Raw genomic sequence first — 16,879 nt, forward strand, 5'->3', positions numbered from 1 at the left:
ATCCAGTTGTAAATGTCCAATAGACAATTGCTGATGTAAGACTGAAGCTTAGGGGAGAGATTGAGACTGTGAATCGGTTGTACAAAGTGTTATTTGGACCCAAGGTAGCTGATAAGGTTGCCAAGAATAATAAGGAAGAGAAGAGGGACTAGGATAACCTTGGAGAATACCTACAATTGGGAGGTGTGATATGGACAATAAACTAACAAAGGAGATAAAAAAGGATCAATATAATAGGAAGGAAGAGGAATAGATGAGAATAGTGTCATGAAAACCCAGAGAGGAAAATGTACCAGGAGGAGAGGCTGCAGAAGGGTTGAGAAAAATGATAATTGAAAAAAGACCATCACATTTGGCAATTTGTTCAGATCCACATCACCTACATTGTTGCAACAGCTTTCTAACTGATCCCCCTTTTGGCCCATCACTCCATTCCATTCTACACACATCCAACACACCAAAATGATTTTCCTTAAACATAGCTGCTACCATGTCATCACTCCTACTTGGTCAACTCCTTCCCAGGGATTTCCTATCAGTTCTAGGATAAAATATAATATCCCCCATTTAGCTTTTAAAACTATTTCCAGACTGTCTCTACCTTATTTTTTTATCTTCATTGCAAGTTATTCTATCCTACTTACTGAGCTTCCAGCAAACTAATCTTTTATTCTTCTCACAAGATGCTCCCTCTCCTGAGTCTATACATTTGCAGTGGCTATCCTCCAAGCCTAGAGTATGCTTACTTCCTCATTTCCATCTCATAGAATCTCTCTCTTCTTTCAAGATGGTGTTCAAATACTACCTTCTAAGAAACAAGAAGTTTTTCCTGATGCTTTCAACTGCTAATGCCCTTCCCAAACTACCTTATATTTAACTACTTTGTATTTATATTCCTTTTCCTTATTCTTATTATATAAACCTACTATTATCTATCCCTTTAGAATACAGTAAGTTCTTTGCAATTAGGAATTATTTCAGTCTTTGGCTTTGTGTCCTTATTGCCTAGTATGTAGTAGGCATTTAATAAGTACTTGTTGATTGACTAGATGACATTTATGGTCCCTTTCTGCTCTGATCTTTAATAACACAGTTTGTTTAGACATTTCCCAATGGATAGTCAAATTACTTTTTTTCTTGTTCTTTATTACTACAAAAAGTACTACTTTAAATATTTTGGTGTACACTACCTTCCTTTTTATTATTGAACATTGGGGGCATATGCTTAGCAGTAGAATCTCCAAGTTAAAGGGTACAGACATTTTAGTTAGCTTCTTGGCATAATTGCTTTCCATATTTGTTAAACCAGTTCACAGTCCTACCATCAATAAATTAAGCTATTTGTTTTTCCAAAATCCATCTTTTTGTTATTTTTCCCAATTTGTTTGGATAAACCTGTTTTTTGAGATTTGTATTTTCTTAAATTTAATGAATTGGAACCGTTTTTCATTATGGTTGTTTATTGTTTGCAATTCTTTTGAGAATTTGATCCTTCCCTTTTCACACTGATGGTAGGTGAGGCCTAGCCCCTAAATTGGTAAAGGGACAAGGCTTAAGCTCAAAATTACTTACAGTAAGAGAGGGAGTTTACTTGCCTACAGAAATACAGCTCAAGCAGGCATTTGCTTCAGTGCTTTCACTCACAACATAAGTTAGATGGGTAGGAGTTTATGGCAATTCACGGAGATGAATATCACCATATCACTCCATAGGCAGTCAGTTACTGGATGCATTTGTTCAACAGGCCTCTGGCTCTCTCCTTAATCCTTTAGCCTCTAATTTCCCACTGCTGGAATTAAGAAGAGAGACCCAGAGAAGGGGTATTCCTTCCCATGTCCCATTCCTAGACTCAGCTTGGGTGGGAGGTATCTAAGGGATTGGAGTAGGGAGAGGAGGCAGCTAACTTATATCATTCTAGGTCCTGGAGAGGGATGGTCTCAGTTGGAGGGATGGCAGTGGTTGAACACTGTTCACCAGAGGAGCCCAGAGTATTCTACCTTTCCCATGTCATTTGCCTTGTCCCAAGCTTTCTTTTGGTGCAGGTCCAGATTTAAGCATATATATCACAGAGGGAAGAGGATATAAAATGAATAGGACCTTAATGACCTGAGCAGCAACTCTAGTTAATCCTTGACCCTCCCTTCCAATCATGGGTTCATAATTTCCTTCCAAGAAGACTTCCCTAATCAATTCTCCTTTGGTCATACCAGTTTACTCAAATATTTATTGCATATGTACCAGGCACTTCCAAGTGCTAGGAATAACTCAGTCCCTACTCTTAAAGTATTAAGGATACAGAAGAAATAAATAAATAGCAATACAAGTGGTACAGTGATTTGAGCAATGGACCTTTTGTTAGGAAGAACTAGATTCAAATCTAAACCTCAGACACTCACTTGCTATGTGACCTCCTGCCAAGACACTAAAACTTTTGGGACAAATTGGGAGTGCAACATGTCATTACTTTGATGGCTGTTTTAGCTTCCTATATAATTCTATAAACACTGACCAGCTTCATTGTATGAAAATAGCTGAGCGGAATATAGAGGATTTTAGACTATGTCTTGAATATTGCTGTAGAAAATAATATCAAAGTAGGTGATGCATACATAGAAAATTAAAAGGAGTGCAATTCCATTAGTCATATTCTTGTCCCCTACCATACTCTTTCCACTCAATTGCAGCAGAGTCTTAGTTGATTTTTCTCCCCACTTCTCCAGGATTAGGCCTTCAGCAAAGAGTCAGCACAGAGGGCATCTTGAAGCAAGAGGCTCTGGAAATGAAGGAGTCTTCCAGTGGGTTGTCAGCAGAATCTAACACAAGCAGGGCCCAGCATCTGTGTCATGACTGGGGTAGAGCTGATGGTGGGACTAAGGAGCCTAAATTGGAAGAAAAATCAAGGACCCCATCAGTGGAAGGAAAAATGGGTAAATCCAACACTCCAACAAGGAGCCAAGGAAAATTAATTGGTCATGAGAGATCTGACACAGAGGAAAAGCCATTTAAGTGCCTGGACTGTGGAAAACGCTTTGGCCGAAGCACTCATCTCAGTCTTCATCGGAGGACTCATACTGGTGAAAAGCCCTATAAATGTGGGGATTGTGGTCGGTGCTTTAGTGATGGTTCTGCCCTCATCCGCCATCAGCGGATCCACACAGGTGAAAGGCCCTACAAGTGTAAGGAGTGTGGAAAATGCTTTGGTCGCAGCTCGCATCTAGAGCTGCATCAGCGAACCCACCTTGGAGAAAAGCCCTACAAGTGCCCTGAGTGTGGCAAAGGGTTCCGGGACAGTTCAGGTTTGGCCAGACACAAGGGCATCCATACAGGTGCCAGTCCCTATAAATGTGGTACATGTAGCAAGAGTTTTAATGACAGCTCAGCTTTCATCCGTCATCAGCGCATCCATACTGGTGAAAAGCCTTATGTGTGTGTGGAGTGTGGTAAGAGTTTTAGCGATAGTTCCAACTTCCGTACTCACCAGAAATCTCATTGGGAAGAAAAGCCCTTCAAGTGCACAGCTTGTGCAAAGAGCTATGTGCGCAGGTCAGACCTTGTCATACACCAGAGGACACACACTGGTGAGAAGCCTTACCAGTGCAGTGACTGTGGCAAGAGCTTCAACCAGAGGTCTGGCCTCATTATCCACCAAACAACTCACACAGGGCAGAAACCCTTCAGCTGTAGCAAGTGTGGGAAGAGTTTTGGGCACCATTCATATCTCTTGAAGCATCAGAGGACTCATTTTAGAGAGTTCCCAGAGAAACCCCTAGAATAGACATGCATGCCCCTTATTCTTGACAATTGACCCTCTTACAGAACATCATTGGAATTTATTACTTGAACTGTTTTCCAGTAGAGACAGGTTAAATAAGATAAGCCATTCGTGCACATAGCCCAGTATATCTTGAGGTCAGCAGTATCCATTTAGGAGAGGGCTAGATGGGAGGTGTGTGCACAATTTGAGTATTGAACTCATGATCTCAGCCTTAACCAGGTGAGCAGATCAGCCCTTACATTCAATAGATTATCTTACTGCCCTCACAACTATTACCAAGATGGGTTTTCTGTTCCCATCAAGTAAATGAGAAACTCATAATTCAAAGAAAAGGGGCTGGGCTCAATGACATGATGAGAGTTTAGCTGGAGGAGCCAAGACCAGTTTCCTATCTGGCTTAGGAAATGCTTTTTAACATTACCCTTCCTTGTATTAGAATCCTAATCTTATTTCTAAAAGTGCAATTTGAAAAACATAGTCTGGGATATATGGAGGGTTTTTGCCCACTATGAATTTCAGCTCTTTTTCCTGCTTGCTAGAAAAAGCCCCCTGAAATGTTTTAATCATTTTGGAGAAAAGTCAGAGAACCATTAAAACAGTTAAATTTTTTTTAATACAAGTGCATGTGGAGACCCATCCCACATATTCCAATGATGCCCTTATCCCAAATCAGAGTTGTTAGGATTGTCCTAAGCCCCTGGTTTCATGGCCTGTATCTTGTGAAACACCCTCCTCAAAACACCCGAGTTTCTAGTTACGTGTTTTGTGAATCAAATATGGTCCACCTCCCTCCTTTCATGGGTAAGGAAATAGAAGTTGATTTGCTCATTGTCATATAGGATCTCATTTGCAGACTAAGGAATGTGAACCCAAGTCTCAATTTTCTGTCCACTGTTTCTTCAGCCACATTATGCTACAATATTCATATTGCCTTGACAGTTTTACTGTTAAAGCACCTCATGGGTGTCCATCAATTGGGAATTGACTGAACAAATTATAGTATCTGAATACTATTACTTTAAGAAATAATGGGTTGGGGGAAACCTGGGAAGACTTCTGAACTGATATAGAGTGAAGTAAGCAGAATCAAAAGAATAATTTATGTAATGACACTGTAAAGACAACTTTGAAAAACTATTATTACAGTTTCTGGAAAAATGATAAAGGTTACTATCCCAGGAAGTAATGATGGATTTAAAATGCAGAATGAGACATTTATTTTGGACATGGACAATGAGGGAACTTGTTTGGTTGACTATGCATAATCCCCCCCCCCCCCCACCCAAAGGAAGGGAACAGGTGATGGAACTGAATAAATGTTAACTTTTAAGGAGTAAAATAAGTTATATAAAAGGTAGTTTTGTGGACTCTTAAATTTCCTAACAATTTTTCCTTCCCATCATCCCTCATTAAGCCTTCTTTTGGGACCCTACAGTGTGGTCCTCAAGTTTTTCCATAATGGTTAAAACCCTTCTAGCAAAGTCCTCTAAAATTATTTTTAGTGCCTTTCATATTAAACAATATAAGGCTAATTGAGAACTTTGGGATGTTTCAAGTTTCTTTGTAGCATACAATCTGATCACAGAACCATGTTCCACCAGTAGATATAGTGGTATATCACAAGTCTAGCCTTCTTCAGACTTAAAAGGAAAAGCAACTTGTACTCTTGTTCCCTCTCAACTATGCTGGAACTCTTCCTTAGCAAAAAGGGAATTTCCCATCCTGCTGTCCTGGCAACTTGGACAGCTGCATACAAAGCAATGAATGTACTTGGCTGAATGACCCTGGATAGATCTTATCTCTAGCAGCCTTTCTCTGACTATAAGTAATTTAATAGAAATCATCAGATATCCTGAGTAATTGAGAGATTTGCTGCAGATGGTACTTCTCATAGCTAGTCTTGAAATGTTGGCCACTGTTATACAGACCTGACTGGCCAGAAGAAAATGAGTAACTTGCTGCACAAATGATGTGGACTTGTGTTAAAGAAAATATGTTTGGGAGTTCTACAAGTTTCCCTGGATTCTTTACCTCCCAGGAAAGATGGTCTTTTAATGAGCCTTTTAATGTTACTTTTTAAGCACTCGTCCATGAATAAGCCTTCTACGGATTGAGCATTTGTTTTGTGGTGAAGCAAACAGCTATATACCTCTTTTCTAATTGTACATTTGAATAAATTACTAGAAAGGATCTTAATCCTTTTAGTGATGGACCCTAGACAGGTACCACACTTCATACTTAAGCTTTAAAAGATTTTCCCTGGAGACCTATTATGGAGTAGATAGGAATTTAAGAAAAGGTTGAATCCTATTTTGGGGGAATTAAGTACCCACCCAGATCCAAGCCAGCCTGAGCTATGCTTGAACCCTGAGTTAGGGATGTGTTTATTATATTACTTCTTCCACTAATGCAAACTAGTACTTTCCCTTGCAACTTCCAAGAATTACCTGGATTGACTTGTATAGGTGGCTAAGAGTTGGAACCACACATATAATACATGCAGACTAATATTCTTGTAATATCAAAAGATACTTAGCAAAACAAGATAAGCATGGAGGGGATCAGCATTAGAGGGAATATTCATTATCAATTCACAAATTCATTGAAGTAATCAGGTATTTGTCATGTATGTTTTAACTCAATAAAGTATGACATATGAAGTTCGAGTGTTTTAAATGTTTGGCTGCTTTCATTTCTTGATCCTGAACCATTTCTTCCATATTAATATGACTTTTTACCATCACTCTATACATTTTCTTCAATTAACATTTTTTATCCTACCTCCAAGAAAAATTTAAAAAAGTTAACATATGCAGTCAAGCAAGTTCCCACATTGGCCATGTTCTAAAATTTCATTCCTCGTGCTTCATCTTGAATCTTCCCCTTCTACCAGATGGATAGCAGAGATATCAGACTTATGGAATCATGGTTGGTCATTGTGTTTTTAGTTGTCTTTGCAATTTTCATTACAACTTTTCTTCTCCTGATTCTAACACTTACCCTGCTTCAGTTCATAGACTACATACCAGGTCTTTCTTAAAACTACCTTTCATTATTTCTTATGGCACAATAGTATTGCATTTGTCATATATATAGTACCTCAATTTGTTTAGCTATTCCAATTGATAGGAATTCCCTTATTTACTGGTTATCACTATAAAGAGGACTGATAATTTTAAATTATGGACCTTTTTTGTTCTTTTATCTCTCTATCTTGGAGGGGGAATGGTGTACAGGGTGTTCAAGAAGGACTACCTGGGGGGAGGGCTTGCCGAGTCCTTTTCAGGGCTGCTCACTTCTGGTTTCTACCTGGCACTGAACTCACCTGTGGCTCCAAGAAGCTATAGCATGTGCAACAGCAACACTTCAGTAAGTCATCTCTGCAGATGGGCTAAACCAAGGTGAGAGTAACCAATGGGTCATAAACCCATCAGTGAGTTAGAAGGAAATGTCTACCTTTAGCATGTGAAGACTTACCCTAGTAAAATGGGCAGCTGAGAAGTGTTCCAACAGCCATGAAGGTGGCTGAAACAAATGGTATAGAGCGCTCAGAGCTTGGTCAAACATAGAAGCAGCCAAGGTCATCCATTGCATCCTGGGCCATTCATTCTGAATGTCAGTCTGATTCTGACTTTTGTCTTGACACTAGACTTCAACAAATGGAAAAAAGCTAGACTTTGTGCAACTCTGCCTCCCTTGAATACAACTCATGCACAAGTCTTCAACCTTGATGCCATTGGTCTTCTTTGAAAACGAAGACAAACAACAATCTGGTGTATAGGCCTAAGAAGTATTTCTGAGTCAAAAGGTCTATAGTTTTTTGAGGTATAGTTCCAAATTATTTTCTAGAGAATATACATGCCAATTCACAGTTTCACTACAATGGTGCCTATCTTTGGATTAAAGTCAGAGCAATAAAGCATATTGAATTGGAAGGCTTTAAGTTCTTTGTAGAATGATTTACCATTGCTGTCCTCTGCAATAGACACTGGCACATGAATTGCAAATATCTTTACAAAGTTCTTTTTGTTTATACTCATTGAAAGCATTGTGAAGAAAGATAACCAAATGTCCTATGAAATATCTTCCTTTTAACATCTGGTTATTTTTTTTTTAAGAAAAAATGTCAATGATGATCCAATTTCTCTAGAGGGAAAAGGCACTAGTTGTTGGACAAAGGTCTTACATTTAGAATACAAGGAGTGAATGTTTCTCCATGACCTAAAAACTACACAACACTACACACTGACATTTTAAAATATATGTTTGTAGCTAATGACAAATTTAAAGATTTACATTGCTTTATTGAAGAACTTAATAAATACATATATCATATCTTCCATTAAAGTCCTGCTTTATAATGTCTTATTATGTCAAAGAAGTGATTCTGGCTTCTTAAAAGCTGTGCTTGAAAAGTACGAGTTGTGGCAAGGTGTGGGCTTGGTTGTGAATTCTAGGTTAAATAGACAAGGACCAGTTCAGCTAAGTTTGAAGAAACTCATCATCATACCAGCTGCAGACAATTTTTTTTTAAACCACACACATTTCCCAAAACCACGTACCAAGTCAAAGGAAGACCTAAGGAGGAAACATACAGAATAAATTATTCTAATCTGTCCCATTCAAGGACAGAACCTTGAAATACTTGTGGTATGTGTACAGAATTTTGAATGTGCAGTAAAGAATTAGGTATTTTACCAGTCCATGGTATAGACTGAGAAAATACTGATTAGTCTAACTCTCACTTTACAGTTGAGGAAATCAAGGCCTGTCCAAGATTACAGAATTAATGGCAGAATTTGGACATGAACTTGGTTCTTTGGACAACAGGTCCTGTGTATACCGCATCAAACATTCAACACCCTCTGCCATAGCTTTACAATGTATATCACAAAAGAATATATCAGAAGTTCAAATCAACTTCATATGCATGGTAATTGCCTAGGTGAACTGGATTATTGCTTCAAGTTCTGAAAATATGTGGCACAGTAGAAAGTAAAGATTTCAAGTCAAAAGTTTTGATTCATATCCTGGCTCTGCTACTTGTTCTCCTTGGATATATAACAATGCCTGAGCATCAGTTGCCTCATCTGTAAACTAGGGGCCTGGACCACCTCTCAGAGTGGGCATTGAGGTGGTACAGTCAATAGTGCCAGGTCTGGAATCAGGATGACCCAAGTCCAATCTGGCTTCAGACTCCTACTCCTGGGTAATTCATTTTTAACCCTTATGGGCTCAGTTTCCTCATTTGTAAAATGAACTAGAGAAATAAATGGCAAACCATCCCAATGTCTTTGCCAAGAAAACTCCAGATGGGGTTACAAAGAGTTTGGCACAATTAAAAAACAAAATCCTTTTAGAGGGGGTAGCTAGTTAGCACAGTGGAGAGAGTGCCAGGCCTGGAGTTGGGAAGGCCAGGTTCAAATCTGGCTTCAGACATTTCCTAGCTATGTGACCTTGGATCAGTCAGTTAACCTCAATTGCCTAGCCCTTATTGTTTTGTAAGAACTTCATAAATTTGAAAATTGTTATATATTAAGCATCTGGTATATACAGGGCATGGCACAAGGCACTAGAGAAAGAAAATTAAGATCAGACTGCTTTGACTTATTGAGCTGATATCATATAAATATATTTCCTTTTACTGGTCTTGAACATATCAAGAAAACACCTCAAGCCATACTTTTAAGTCTGCCAGAATTTGGTGACATCTATGTTCAACCCAAGCATAATTTGAGACTTCAATATTTAACATGTCTTTAGACATGGTGGAGTAAAAAAAAAAATACTTGTTTTTTTATTCAGATAACCTTGATTCAAGTTCCAGCTCTAACACTAAATATTTAGTTTGACCCCTTAAAGTCTGAGATAGCATCCTTACTATTTATACTACCTGCCTCATAGAGTCAATTTCAATAATGCAGGGAAAGCAGCTAGGTGGCAGAGTAGATAGTGCTGGGCCAAGAATTAGAAGACCTGAGTTCAAATCCAGCCTCCAATGTTTACTAGCTGCCTCAATTTCCTCAAGTGTAAAATGGAGATAATACCATCTATATCACAAGATTGTTGCAAGGATCAAATGAGATATTTGTAAAGTGCGTAACACAGTGCATGGCACAAAGTAGCCAATATATAAATGCTTATTTCTTATATAAATGTCTTTTATATGGCATTTAGATAAAAAGTAATAGCTATGTAAATAGCTATTATCTTTATTGAAGACAGCCCTTCACCCTATATCCTATCTTGATTATTCAGGAAGAATTACTTCTGGAGCAGAAAGTACCCTTTGAAAATAAGTTAATGCTTATATGTGAGAAAAAAAGAGTACCAGAGTGGTTAGCCAAAGAGATAACTCATTTATGTCAAAGCTGGGTTTTAAGCAGCAGGCACTCAGTCTCTAGGTCTAAATCTGCATATAACTTAGGTGCCTTGGCTCTTCCTTCTCTGCAGGCAGGTCTAGTTTAGTAAACTCAAGGAAACCTGGCATTCTTGTAGCATTACTGGGTCTAACAGATACGCCCTAACCATGCTGATGCTCTTATTAAAACCTTAAAGATTTCTCTGCATCTGGATAGCACTTCTGACACATAGTATGAAAATGAAAACATTACGAGGAAGTTGAGGACCTCAGACATTATCTGGTTTGAGTGTTCCAGAAATGAAATGATTTGCCCCAACACATCCCACAGTGAACTTGTAGAAGAATCAGAACTAGAATTTCAATTGCATGACTTAGCTCAAAAATCTTTCTGTAATACCACTTGGGTCACTGTTGGGAAACCAATGATTTGGGTAGAGTGCATAAAAATTTGGAAGGCTTAATGATGTTTTGGCACCAAACTATTTATCTCAGTGGTATCAAAGTCCATATTCACCAGTTTAAAACAAAAAACATCTCATTATACTCTCTACAACATCCTTTTGAATTGCTGAGACAAGACTAGCCCTAGGACTTAAAGGGGCATAGCCAATTTAAGAATTCCTGATCACAAAAGATGGGTTGAGCTAAAGTGTCAGAGGACTCAGGAGGTAAAAGATTCCCCAGTTCCCCCAATTATCTGGCAGATGGTCATAGGAACTGGGCTACAGGATAAGGGGGAGAACAGGGGCCTGAGGGTCCCAGAGAAGGCTACCTGAGAAAACATGAATAACAGGGATCCATCAGTTACACTATAAAATGAAATATGTCCAGCCTCATGATCCAGAAAAATTCCCACTCGCCGGGGAGCTTCTCTGAGTGGAATGAAGGTCCGGTCAGGAGAATAGTAATAGTTTCCAAAGAATACTAGGATCCAGAATCCATTGCCAGCAGACAATTCCCCAGTCTCCTTTCTGTTCGCATTTTCTTTACAAACTCCCAGAGCCCAATTAACCCGCTCCCCAACTTCCACCTCCCAATAGTGTCTCCCAGAAGTGAAGCCTTCACGACCAAGCACACAAGGACCAGGATCAAATCTCTCCTGGCTGTCAGGCAAAGCTTGCCGTATGTCCCCCCGTCTCACACTTCGCCTGTCTTCAGAGAGGACCAATTCAGGATTTGCTGTATCTGGATCCAGAGTCACATCTCCTATAGAGAGAAGCCAATGGACATTTTGAGGTCTTAGAACATAAGAACATCTATAAAAGGATAGGTGGTAAGTGAATTCAACTCAGTTATATGATGCTTTTACTGGGCATCAAAGGGTAATGATAATGACATATAATACTCCTTCCTCACAACCCTACAAAGTAGGGAGAGCAAGTATGATCTTCATTTTATAGGGGAAAGAATAGGTATTATGATTCCCATTTATAGGTAGAACTAATACTCAAACTCAAGTCTTCTGAGACATAAGACTTTCACGTTATTTCCTCAAAATTCAATTCAACATTTATTAAAGGGATATGTGGGGAAGGCCACAAGTTAGGCATAGAGGTTAAAGAGACTTATTTTCTATACAGAAAAGTGAATGGAAGATAAATTGATAAAAGAGAAAACATTAACACCTGAGAGAATTAGGAAAGGCTTCAAGTACAAGGTGGCACCTGAACTGAGCCAACAAGGAATCTTGGGATTCTGGAGATGATGAGGAAGTGAATTCACATAAGATAGGCACTAAAACAGAGTTCAAGAGATGGCTTCTAGACAGCAATTAGATTTCTTGCTGTTTGGCTGAAGCATCAACTACAAGAAAGTGGAAAATGAGTGCAACAATTTGTGGAAGGAAAGCTGGACTGAAGCTTTTCCTTTATTCTAAATGGCAAAGGCATGGTGGAGGATTGGATTACAACTCATGCTCCGGGAATTCTGTTCCATATATCAACCTACCATCCTGTGATTGCCCTGAATGAAACTACCTTCTGTTATAAGGAAATATAACACTTCCATGGCCACAAATCTATTAAAATGTAAACTTCTTGAAGGTAGGGATGGTCTCTTTGTGTTTGTATGCCAATGTTTAGCACAATACTTGACACATAGAAACTGCTTATAATAAGTGTTCCTTAACTGAAACTAAAAGGGACTTATTGAGAGAGAAAAGTTAAACATGCATGTGGGGTAAAGTCTTCCCAGGAGGGAAGACTGCCCCTCTTCCACTATTCTTTCATGCTATATTTGTATCCTAAATATACTATGAAATTTCTTAGTGTTGTGTACCCCTTGCTTACCTTGCTGCCTCCACCTTAAAATTGACTTCCTTACTAGCTGAATATCTACCCATCCAAAAGACCCAGGCAAATGCCAATTCTTCCCCAAAGCAGTCCCGCCTGATCTCTCCAACCAGAAATGGCAGTGTGAGATAAGGATTAAACATGTTTGCCCAATTAGGACAAAATTAGTTAAGAATATACTACTGTGTACCTATTATTGTGCTAGATACTGCTATATAAAGGTTGGCTAAGATACAGTTCCTGTCTTTAAACTTATAATCTAGGAGAAGAACATAAATTGTAAATAATGACAATACAATGAGAATACAAAAATAACACACAAATGCATTAGAGAGGTACAACATAATTACTTTGTGAATCCTGAAGGTAGAATGATTACCATTGACTTGAAAAATTGGGAAGGCTTCAGTAGAAGAGTAACAATGGGGAGTTGGCTTCAAAAAATTGGTAGAAATTCAGCACACTGATATGAACAGGTTTCCAGTTTTATGAAAAATAAGAAACAAGTGATCTTTCCCATTCCTGCCCTAGCATTCATTTGGCTTTCATGTGAAAACCTTCAATTATACTGTGTGCATGTCTTATTTCCCCATCTAAACTGAGCTCCACAAAAAGGCATCATATGTTATGATATACTTCTTTGTTTTCTGCCTACTCCAGTGCCTAGTATATGTTACGTGATTTTAAATAACACATATAATACCTTACACAAAGCAGGGACTTAAAAAAATCTGCTGAATTAAAAATATACAAAACTGATGGGCAAGCCACTTGCCTACACTTTTTCACTGGAGCCCCCCAAAGTGCATTTGTACTCATGCCTAGTGGATGTTCTATATGGTACCCAATAGAAGCATGAAGATAAATAGACCAAAAGAAATCCAGCAATAAGCTTAAGCCTAATGGAAAACAGTCACTTCTCTCTACTTGGTTTTCAAGGAAATGCGTGTCAGTGGGTTCAAGTTGTAAAAAGGAAAATTTAGGTATTTATAGGAAAATATATATACTTTTAGACGGCATCTCCCAAATTTCACTTTTACAAAGTAGATTAATAAACCTAAAAACATCTGGTTAGTTCAAGGTCCCACTTACCTCGGAATCTTCTCAGCATCTCCACCAGCCCAGGAACCCTGCATACAGTCCTCAGCTCCATGGAAACGACCTCTGGTAACTGCAACTTCACATCCTGACTCCTAGGGTGAGCACAGGTTCCACCTGACTCAGCCAATGAGCACTCTCCCACTCTCCCAGCCACCCACTCTTCTAAGAGAAGCAAAAAATATCACATACCTATGAAGTACATCTCTGACATCCTATGGGAAGAAAAGAAAGTCAACAGTGAGCAGGAAAGACAGGAACTCCCACTATGATCACTAGTCCATCAGGGGCTAAGGTCATAAGCCCATACTCTAATTCCTTAGAGATACAAGAACAGCAAAAAATCAACAATTAATTTAAAAACTAATTCTTATAATTATCTTAGGCAAATCTCTTTTTCTTTCTGGTGGGCTTGGCCTTCAAGACACTATTCCCCAAAGTGCTTTTGTCTACAACCCCACCTCCATTTTCATGAGCCTGATGGATCCAAAACTGAACTAGAGAAGAAAAGCCCACAGGAGAGAAAAAGATGTTTATACCTCTAAGACAGTCCTCAAATTTTTTAAATCTGGTTTCTAACCTTATCACCCAACTGAAACTGATCTTTCAAGGTTATCAGTAATGTCTTAGCTAACAAATCAAACCTTTCTCAATCTTCATTTTTCTAGGCCTCTCAAAAAGCATTTGGCAATGCAGACCCGCTTCCTTCTGGTTACTTTCCCCTTTCTGGGATGTCATGATACTTCTCTCTATTGGTTCTCCTCCTACCTGTTTGCCTTCTCACTTTCTAGATTAGTGATGACAAACCTTTTAAAGACAGTATGCTGGCCCCTCCCCCACTGACTGCCAGGCATGCCCTTGTCCCTACCTCCTTACTCCACACAGGGAAGGGAGAATGTACTCCCATTGGGCTGCTAAGCAGAAGGGTGGGTGAAGTGAGGAATGTCCTCAGTGAGTGTAGAGAGGAGAATGGGAGTGGCCCAAGCGCTCTGCTCCCCTCCAGCTCTGCCACCTGTGAACCACCCATCTAACCCGCTCCCATTGGGCAGCTGGGCAGAGGGGTGGAGGACATGGCACCCATGTAGGTTCACCATCACTGTTCTAAATCATCAATCACATTATGCCCCAAGTTTCTGTCCTGAGCATTCTTTTCTTCTCTTTCTATACATTATCACCTGACCTCATCAATCCCTATGATTTTAACTGTCATCTCTATGCAGATGATTCCTAGATGAGATGATTAAGATTAATCCTATATCATTTATTTACTGATCCTATTTATAATTGATCTTGTTCTGTAAATGTTTTTGTCTGGTAACTGCTTAAGTTCTTTGTCTCTGAACTTAGTTCAGAGTTCAACTGTAATGGGTTAAGTTTTAAAATCCAGCTCTCCTGCCTCAAGGAATTTAACTGACTTGAGAATGTGTGTGAATGAAAAGGGAGGTGGGCCTGATATCTTTGCTCCACCAAACTATCCTTAAAGGATGTTTGGTTTGCTGTCCAAAAGTCTATACTACTGTCTCACAGCTAGACTCCAACAATGAACACTTCTTAATTTCATAAAAGAATGGGAGTGGCTGCTAACTCTCATTACCAAACTTCCAACCAATCATGTTGTTCCTGCACCTCAAGCTCTGTAACCAATTATGATAACCTCAATCCCATGTTCTAGGATCTACCCTGTTCTTTACTCCCCAAAACCTATATAAGGGAAATATCCTCTTGCTCAGGATCTTTGGCAAGTCACTGACTCATTTATTGACAAGTAGCTTTATTGACAAGCCTTTGCTAATAAATGTTATCTTGCTCAGAGATGTGCCTCAGTTTGTCTTCTTGTTCAAAGTTCTAATATTACACTGATCTATAAATCTAGCCCTAGATCTTTAAGTTTAGTCTATTGGGCACTATAAACAATCTCTCAGAGATATCTCACATTCAACATGAGCAAGAGTACTTATTCTCTTTTCCTAAAAACCCTTCCTTATACAAAACTGTCTATTTTTATCAAGACCACTAACCTTTTCCAATCATTCAAATTTTCAACTTTGGCATTAACCTCAATTCTTTTCTCTCCCTCACTCTACATGTCCAATAAGATATTAAATCTTAAAATTTCTACCTTTACATTTCCTTTAACTGACCCCCCCTTTTTTTTCTTTGGCCATCAAACTAGTTCGGTTCCTTATTATATCTTACCTGGAATACTCCCAAGAGTCCTTTAACTGGTGTCTCTGACTCAGATCTGGCTCTCTCTCTTCTCCCCACAGCTGACAAGCCCATTTCCCTTTAAAGGACAGGTAATATCACTCCCCTTCACAAAAAAATCCAGAAGCTCCTTACTACCTCCAGAATCAAATACAATCTCCTCTGTTTACCATTTAACATCTTTTTAAAACCTGGCTCCAACCTACCTTCATTCTTATTAGACACCATTCCCTTTCCTGCACTCTAGCTAAATAGGCCTTCTTAATGTTCATCACAAATAACATTCCATTTTCTGCCTGGACCTTTGTACTAGTAGACTTTCATGCCTGAGAATGAAACCCCTTCCTCACCCTCCCACATCCAATTCTTAGAATTTTTTCAGAGTCAGCTGAAGCAGCAGCCTCTTCATGAAACTTTTCTAAATCCCTGACTCCTAATCACCAGCTGCTAATATTCTTTCTTCTTTCCTCTGGTCATTCAGTTAATAAACATTTACTAAGTGCCTATTAGGTGCCAGAAATTGTGCAAATTGCTAGGATACAAAGAGACAAAGATAGTCCCTGGCTTCAAGGAGTTCACAATCTAATGGAAACAATAAACAAGATAACCAGGAAATAATTTAAGAGAAGAGGCATTATAATTAAGAGAGGTTAGAGAGGGTTTCCTGTAGAAGATGGAATTTTATTTGGAACATAAAGGAAGCCAGTGAGGTCAGTAGGTAGAAATGAGAGAGAAGAGCATTCTAGGCATGGGACATAGCCAGAGAAAATTCCCAGAGCAGAGAAATGGAGTATCTGGCTGATGGAGATCAGTGTCACTGTATGTAAGACTACATGGTAGGATGTAAGGTGTAAGAAGACTGAAAAGGATGAGAGGCTAGGCTATTAAGGGCTTTGAAAGCCAAACATAGGATCTTTGTTTTTTATTTTAGAGGCAACAGGGAACCCCTGGAGTTTACTCAGTGGGAGGGAGAAGAAGGTTATATAGTCAGTTTTAGAAAAATCAGTTTAGTAGCTTAATAGAGGACATATTGGAATAAGGAGACTTTTTTTAATTTGGAAAATTTCATTTAATTAATTAATTTAAAATATTTTTCCATGGTTACAAGATTCATGTTCTTTCCCTCCCCTCCTCCCACCCCCCCAC

The 16,879-nt window shown here is 38.9% G+C and overlaps 2 protein-coding genes across 2 annotated transcripts in view; one reads left to right on the forward strand and one right to left on the reverse strand.

Moving 5' to 3' along the window:
• The first annotated feature begins 2,853 nt into the window (after nt 1–2,853).
• Nucleotides 2,854–3,791, forward strand: LOC123243889 (zinc finger protein 239-like). The gene is made up of 2 exons (XM_044672030.1): nt 2,854–3,470; nt 3,549–3,791. Exons 1-2 carry the CDS (start codon nt 2,924–2,926, stop codon nt 3,773–3,775), a joined length of 774 nt encoding a protein of 257 aa, XP_044527965.1. The 5' UTR covers nt 2,854–2,923; the 3' UTR covers nt 3,776–3,791.
• A 6,798-nt stretch (nt 3,792–10,589) lies between these two features.
• The window catches only part of LOC123243887 (E3 ubiquitin-protein ligase TRIM11-like), a 15,873-nt gene continuing 9,583 nt past the window's right edge, over nt 10,590–16,879 (reverse strand). The window contains exons 4-6 of the mRNA XM_044672028.1: nt 13,721–13,743; nt 13,523–13,623; nt 10,590–11,345 (exon numbers count right to left, since the gene is read on the reverse strand). Coding sequence (XP_044527963.1) covers nt 10,801–11,345; nt 13,523–13,623; nt 13,721–13,743 — 669 coding nt within the window. The 3' untranslated portion in view covers nt 10,590–10,800. The remainder of the gene's footprint in view (nt 11,346–13,522; nt 13,624–13,720; nt 13,744–16,879) is intronic.

Source organism: Gracilinanus agilis, chromosome 4 (genome assembly GCF_016433145.1).
Source record: "Gracilinanus agilis isolate LMUSP501 chromosome 4, AgileGrace, whole genome shotgun sequence".
In the NCBI taxonomy this organism is placed as follows: Eukaryota; Metazoa; Chordata; class Mammalia; order Didelphimorphia; family Didelphidae; genus Gracilinanus; species Gracilinanus agilis.